Source organism: Poeciliopsis prolifica, unplaced genomic scaffold (assembly GCF_027474105.1).
Source record: "Poeciliopsis prolifica strain line A6 unplaced genomic scaffold, Auburn_PproV2 SCAFFOLD016, whole genome shotgun sequence".
Classification (NCBI taxonomy): domain Eukaryota; kingdom Metazoa; phylum Chordata; class Actinopteri; order Cyprinodontiformes; family Poeciliidae; genus Poeciliopsis; species Poeciliopsis prolifica.
Window position 1 is genome coordinate 5,582,054 of NW_026562391.1, and position 7,451 is coordinate 5,589,504.

A 7,451-nucleotide genomic window follows, 5' to 3' on the forward strand; every position below is an offset into this window, starting at 1 on the left:
TCTGTCCAGAAGACAGTCATCAGTTGAAACTCAAACAGTTTCATTAAAATCACAGATGTGTTTTAAGCTTCTGACGCTGTTTGTTTAGCTGTGTCACCAACACACTTCACAAGGAGGTGGAGACACAAAGGTTACTCCTGAAGAAGCTGGTGGTGCACAGAGTTCTGCATCCCAGGATGTTAACAGAAAATTCGGTGGAAGGAGGAAGTCTGGTTAGAAAAGATGTGCCGGGAACACAGCAAACTGCAGCCTTAAGTGACATCCATTCTAAGAGTAACCCCATATTAAACATAAAAGCATTCTGCCTCAAGCAGACTGCTCCATTTCAACAACTGACTGATCAATATGTGCAAGATGGACTGGTTTTTGATATTTGGGCTACTCCCATTTCAAGCTTAGTTAGATTTTTTTTTTGGGGGGGGGTTTCAGACACAGGTCATACTCTAGAAAAATTCTTCATTCTTATATGCTTCACGCTTATCGGAGCCAAAGCGATACATTGAGAGATAAGATACATTTTCATGGGTCTTTCCAACAAGTACAGCTCAAAACATTAGCATGTGATCAAAAACGTTTAACTTAAATTAAAAAAAATTCAGGTGAAACTCAAACATGTTCATTAAGCTCACAGATGTATTTTAAGCTTCCGACTCTGTTTGTTTAGTTGATTACGGCTTAAAGCTGAAAATTTCGCTTCTGAGAAACGTGCATTACACCACAGGAATAAAAGAGTGACCTTCAGCTCTGCGTTGGTTGTTCTCATGTTCCTCTGTGGAGTTTATACTGAGAGGAGTTTTCAGTCAATCAGACACAGTGATACCACTGGCATTAAAGCAACCACTAGTGCTTTTGGCAGCCTGGGCAGGGTTGAAGTCTTGGTGGAAAATGAAATAAGCATCTATATACAGCCTGTCATAAAGTCCTCTACAATGTTTTTCGAGAGATAAGTGTTAACTTTAGCCCAGATGAAGCAACTTGGATTCTGTTCTTTGTCTCTAATCCGCCAGACTCCTTGAGTTTGATTAAAATAATAATAATAAAATTAGCTAAATGTACTTGAATCTAAGAAGAGAACATTCCACTCCTGAGCCACAGTTCAGTCTTTTTATTCAACAAGACAAAGTGAATGATGAGGAACAAAGCAGTAGACGAGAGATCAACCTGTTTATCTCAATTACTCTTCATTACATTCCAAATGAAATATTATTGTGCAAACTGAACTTGTCCAGGCTCTTGCCTCTGATGCACATGTTCTTGATGTCAGAGGGCCATGCACTGGTTTGTTTTAGATATGATCAACCCATACAGGTAAAGTATCACTGACAAGACTGCACTGCTTGTTTGCGCTTTATAGATGTGAGACTTCCAGATTCAAAGTCTCTTATAGTATCTTAAATTTGAACACACTGCTATAATCAGTTGAAAAGCTATGTTTGAAAGGACTGAACGAGCTCGACTGACTGAACCTTAACAGTAACGAGCCATAAAAACGACAGAGACACGGTAAGCAAATGTGAATGCATGTGATGCATTTTGTAAGTTTTGAGGACTTTTTATGAAATAAAAAACCTGCCTCCAACCATCTGTTGGGCGGTTCGTGCGCCCAGCAAGTTTTTCAAACCGCGTCTACTCAACAAACTAACATTTTTTGGTTTATTAACGCGAGCAGTTCTGTTGCGTCGTGCCACTGTCAGGCACCAGATGGCAGCAAAAGCTCGTTTAAAGACTTGCTCTGTTTTATCTCGTCCCCCAAACTGCAAACCAACGACGGCATGGATTTAAAGAAATTACATTTTATGACTTTATGACGACAGTTTTGTTTCCTACAGAATGTGACAGCATTGGAAATTCCATGCGGTGATGGCAATGATGATCTCAATCTCAGTGGGTTGTGCTGATGGGTTTAGGTCACTCTGGAATATGATCATTGGCCTGTTTGCTACTGTTTAGGTGACACAAGCGGGTGCTGATCATGTTCAGTACCTCCACTTCAAAAAATAAAGAAAAAAAAAAAAAAAAAAAAAAAAAAAAATAATAATAATAATAATAATAAAACTGGTCATGAGGTAAGTGAAAGGAGTTAGGCTATGAAGTCCTTCCTTATGGACATTAAAAGCTTTTTTGTAAGTTAGATTTTTTTTTATTTTTAAAGCAGTAATATGATTTTAAATTGTCAACACACCGGCTGAATGTGATCAAATGCTATATTTATTGTATTGATCCTAACATCTCGACGTGAATGTGCGTTTGCCTCAACTGATGTCTTTTCTGCTCGTTTTCTTGATTTTTTTTTTTTTTTTTTTTGTTCATGATTCACGAACTCTGACCTTCATCGAGGTTAATGAAACCCTAGGTGCTTTAAATGCTGTCTCTTTCGTTTCCTCCTCAATGAGACGATTTAGTTTGATCAAGTCAGACGAGCCGCTCTGGAAAAAATTCACGACTTTTACACATTTTTTGTTTTTTTTTCTCCCGAGTCTCCAGACTCAGCCGTGGCTTTGTGACTCGTTCCCGACCGACGGATGTCACGAATTTACTTTCATCTGTTTTGAATTTCTAATCTGAACTGAATTTCTCTGACGCGCTGATTTTTGGTATTCTCTCAAAGCCAATTTCATGTTGTCACTGCAGTGCATCCCAGCACGCATCAGTTTTACGCAGATGGAAAAACAGCTGCAGATGGACGTGGACAAAGCAGCGACGCATTGTTTGGAGCGCGTGTGCCCAAAATGTCGCTTTAATTTCTGATTGAGCGACTTTTTGCCGGTTGTGGCTGCTCTCTAAACGCCATCCTGAGGTTTTCCTGGACCGTGTGACGCATGAACGCCGGATGTTTCCTGCCGGCATTAATTAGTGAGTGGGTTCCACCCCGCGTGTATAAAGGAGACGCGCCCACTGCCGCGCTCTGTGTCCACGCAGGCGAAGATGAGCTACGGATCCGATACGTTCTCCTCCTACCGGAGGATCTTCGGGGATTCTCCCCGTTTCTCCTCCTCTCCGTCGCGCGGGTCCTCCCGCGGAGGAGGCTACCGCTCCTCCTCCCTGTCGCGGACCACCATCTCCTCCGTGGGCTCCTACGGCAGAAAGTCAGCTCGCTCCTTCTCCGCTCCGCTGGAGGCCTTCGACCTGACCCAGAGCAGCATCCTCAACAATGAGTACAAGATCATCCGCACCAACGAGAAGGAGCAAATGCAGGGTCTCAACGACCGCTTCGCCATGTTCATCGAGAAGGTGCGCAACTTGGAGCAGCACAACAAAGTGCTGGAGACCGAGCTGGTGGCGCTGCGCCAGCGGCAGGCGGAGCCGTCCCGCCTGGCGGAGCTCTACCAGCAGGAGATCCGAGAGCTGCGCTCCCAGCTGGAGGAGCTGAACGGGGAGAAGTCCCAGCTGGTGATCGAGAGGGACGGCATCGACGACGACCTGCAGAAACTCAGGGAGAAGTACGAGGAGGAGTTCCGCGCCCGCGAGGAAGCAGAGGCCACCCTCAAGGCGTTCAAGAAGGACGTGGACGACGCCACCATGGTGCGCCTGGACCTGGAGAAGAAAGTCGAGTCCCTCCTGGACGAGATCAACTTCCTGCGGAAGGTGCACGAGGAGGAGGTGGCCGAGCTGACGGACATGATCCAGGCCGCGCAGGTGTCCGTGGAGATGGAGGTGGCCAAGCCGGACCTCACCTCCGCCCTCAAGGAGATCCGCAGCCAGTACGAGTCCATGGCGTCCAAGAACCTGCAGTCCGCCGAGGAGTGGTACAAGAACAAGTTCGCCGACCTGTCGGAGCAGGCCAGCCGGAGCAACGACGCCATCCGAGCCAGCAGGGAGGAGGCGAACGAGTTCCGGAGGCAGCTTCAGTCCAAGACCATCGAGATAGAGAGCCTGAGGGGGACCACCGAGTCTCTGGAGAAGCAGCTGCGGGAGATGGAGGACAGGCACAATATGGAGATCAACACCTACCAGGTAACTCCTGTTTATTTATTTATCTACTTAATATTGTGATGGATGTAACGTTGACGCAAGAGTCTCGATGGAAATCGATGAACTGATTTCATCTGGGTGATCAGTTATATATTAATGGAATAGATGGGGGGCATTTTTGTGCAGCAGAGTGACAGACAATAACAGCAAATAGACTCACAAAAAGATAAAATAAACGAAAAAAAATTAAGAATATAAATAAACTAAAAATAAAAAGAATAAAACCCACAATGATTAAAATTACTTTAAAAATAATATGTTTTAATTTTTTTTCTCTGCTAATTTGTTAGATTTTTTTTCCCTATTATTCTAATTGTGTTTATTTATTTGTGTCGTTTTTTCCCCCGTGAAGAACCGTAAAACTCGCTGCAGTTGCTCTGTCCTTGGTGCTGAAGCACACTCCCCTGCATCCGACAACGCCCACTGAATGCACAGCCATTTCTATCCCTTCCATCAGTTTTCATCAGAAACATTAACCGAAAAAAAGAGAAAAGAATCCTAAAATGTTTCAAAAATATGTCAAAAATATAAAACATTTATTTATTTAACAAGAGAAGTATATGAAACAACACATACAAAGAGTATGCCAATACTTTAGAGTCAAAGTGTGTTATTAACCCAGAGCTCTGATCTATTAATCCTGCTTAGGACAGCATGGCAGAGCTGGAAAATGAGCTGAGGACCACCAAGAGTGAGATGGCTCGACATCTGAGGGAATACCAGGACCTGCTGAATGTCAAGATGGCTCTGGACATAGAAATCGCTGCATACAGGTATGACCGGTCGCGCTGGCACCTCACAGAAACCAAACACACAATTCTTTTAGGGCTTGCGTTTCATTGCATGTTCTCTCTAACACGCTCCCATCTGTGTGTCTCGCTCTCTGCAGGAAACTCCTGGAAGGGGAGGAGACCCGCATCGGAACAGGCATCGCCTATCCCAGCCCCTCCATAAGCGCCGGCGTTGGGCAGGGCTACAGCTATCAGACCCGCATCTACTCCGGCTCCGGCAAGACCTCCAAGAAGGAGGAGGAGCAGCCGCAGAGCAAGCCCGCCGCGAAGGTGTCCCAGCGCGAAGTTTACGAGGAGACCGTCGTGACAACCAAGAAGATGGAGAAGCAGCAAGAAGACGTCCCTACCAATCAGAAAAACTAGAAACCTCCTCTAAGCCTGGGTCTGAAACCACTAAACCTTCGCTCTATCCCGCAAACACACGCCTCTTTTCGTGTTTATTCTTATTCAAATCCGTCATAACTCCACAGAAAGCAATCACTTTATTGCAAGAAATGTCATTCACAAAGTCATGGCTGAACAAGAGCAGACACTTTGGTAGCAGTCTTCATCACTAATGTTGCGTCATCATGTCGGAGAGACAGTGAGCAAATTTTTACCTCAAGCTGTGATGTAATCTCAACACATATTGAGGGACATGTGTTTGACTGTTAGGATGCACAGTAACACACACACACACACACACACACAAAATAGGCTGGAAACACATCAGCTGGTGTTGTACTTTATCACTGACAACTTCAGGAAGAAACAGTCTGCCTTACCGAGCAAAACAGTCCAACATCAGATAAACGTTTGGTTTTCAGTTGAGCTATTCTGTTTTCGTGTCATAACAGTAGGTGGCCAGAGGAAAGGCTTGGTGTCTTCATTTTAATTCATTAACAATGTTCCTGTGCCATAGCGTTGCCATTTTCATGAAGCTAAGACTTGAAGCGAGCAGTTTCTGAAAACGTATCACTTGAGCTTTGTTTGCATGTATGTGCCATGCTTGACTGATTTTCCATCTCAGTGCTCATTCGACTTCAGGTCGTTTGAACATGAAAGGTAAGCACCGCTTTTATCATTCTTAAGATGCAACTTTAGGCCTCTGATCTCTGCTGATAATGTGAATACACTGAAAAGGATTATCTTCAAAGCACTAAAGTAGAAATGAACCTCCTAAGCTGGGAACGAGTAACTATTTGCACAATGTTTTACCAAGGATGCAAGGGAGGAAACATTTTTACAAACATGAATCCAATTTGTAATTGACTCAAAACGAATGAATAGTGTTTTTCAGTCTGGTTGAGTATATACATGGGATCATTATACTTCAGCACAAAACGCATGAGATTCTGTTCGTCTCACGTCTCTGGGTGTGATTCATCGTATGCATAGATAGTTTAAGACCCATTCTCCATGAACCCCACAATCACATCACTGAGGCCATCACTGACGGCCGTGCCGACCGCGACAAAAACCCCGTGGAGCCAAATGAAAACGTGCTGGATCACAGAAACAACTCAACCTCCTTCTCAATAACTGTGGCCATGACTGGATCAAATGTCTGTTGTAGTAACTACTTCACTCTTAGAGTAACTATGAGACTCGTAGCTTATTTATTTTTTATTAATTCCTGCTTGTGCACTGCCTCACCCCAGGTCACGGCGGTCAATGGCCGTGACGAACTGCACTCACGTCTTCACAAGTAGAAGCAAAGAAACTGCTAATTGTACAACTAGCTGCTCTGATTTTTTGGTTGTGTTTACCTGAAGCTTGTGACGAGTATCTTAGTACTGTGTACGCGTGCTTCTGCACAGTGGCCTAACATGACCGGAAACGACGTTGGGGCATTGTGGTTTTATGGAATGCCGTCGCCGTTTATGTAATACGCGCTTTGACAATGGATGAACGGCTCATGGTTGCAAAGCCTTACACTAAAAACCAAAAAAAAAAAAACAACAACAAAAAAACCCCCCAACAACAACAAACAAATGTCACCACAACTGCGGCACTGCCAAACTTTTCTAAATGCACAATTTTCTCAAAAGGAAAAAAAAAACAAAACAAGTACAATATGTCACCAATCCATACTCAACCGTCAATACTGAAATATATCGTAGAATAAATACTGTAGGATGTAAAACGCCTTAAAACACCAGCAGCTTCTGGTCAATGTGTATATTTCAGTCCAGTGGGGTGTTTTCATCTTCCGCCATGTCTTCAGTAGTGTTTATTAGTTACCATTACTTCTAAAGCTTAGGGATTGAATGTACTTTGACATGCTGTTCTCTTTACTGTGATTGCTATATATGTATTGCCATGTGACACCATATCAATAAAGACTTGACCTGACCGAGGCTGAATCTGGTTTTATTGTGTCTCACTGCCTGTGTGCTGGATGATCTAAGCATTCTACCATGTAAAAAGCTTCAAATAACAGTTTTGCATCTTTGTGTCCCTTAATCATTGACATCCTCAAAGTCATGAACACATAAAAAAACCAAACAGCTGAGCTGATTTAAATGATCTTTTTAAGACACCACATTATAGTACGACAATGCTCCCCAAAACCTTTTCTCATTTTGCCACATTAAAGTCTCAGATTTCAGTGAAGGGAAGAATGTCAGGCTGTTTTGGTTCTGCCCTCAATCGGTATTTTGTACGTCCACATTTCTCTACAGTTACAGCTGCAGTATTTCTAGGGTC

At 43.7% G+C, this 7,451-nt stretch overlaps 1 protein-coding gene across 1 annotated transcript; it reads left to right on the plus strand.

The window, feature by feature from the left end:
* The first annotated feature begins 2,681 nt into the window (after positions 1-2,681).
* On the plus strand, positions 2,682-7,097 carry inab (internexin neuronal intermediate filament protein, alpha b). The gene is made up of 3 exons (XM_055040950.1): positions 2,682-3,954; positions 4,621-4,745; positions 4,862-7,097. Exons 1-3 carry the CDS (start codon positions 2,926-2,928, stop codon positions 5,124-5,126), a joined length of 1,419 nt encoding a protein of 472 aa, XP_054896925.1. The 5' UTR covers positions 2,682-2,925; the 3' UTR covers positions 5,127-7,097.
* The last annotated feature ends 354 nt before the right edge of the window (positions 7,098-7,451 follow it).

Excerpts from the sequence above, each read along its gene's own strand:
- inab (XM_055040950.1), top strand. The coding sequence starts at position 2,926 with ATGAGCTACGGATCCGATACGTTCTCCTCCTACCGGAGGATCTTCGGG. Across the intron at positions 3,955-4,620 it reads TGGAGATCAACACCTACCAG|GACAGCATGGCAGAGCTGGA; the intron begins GTAACTCCTGTT and ends AATCCTGCTTAG. Across the intron at positions 4,746-4,861 it reads ATAGAAATCGCTGCATACAG|GAAACTCCTGGAAGGGGAGG; the intron begins GTATGACCGGTC and ends CGCTCTCTGCAG.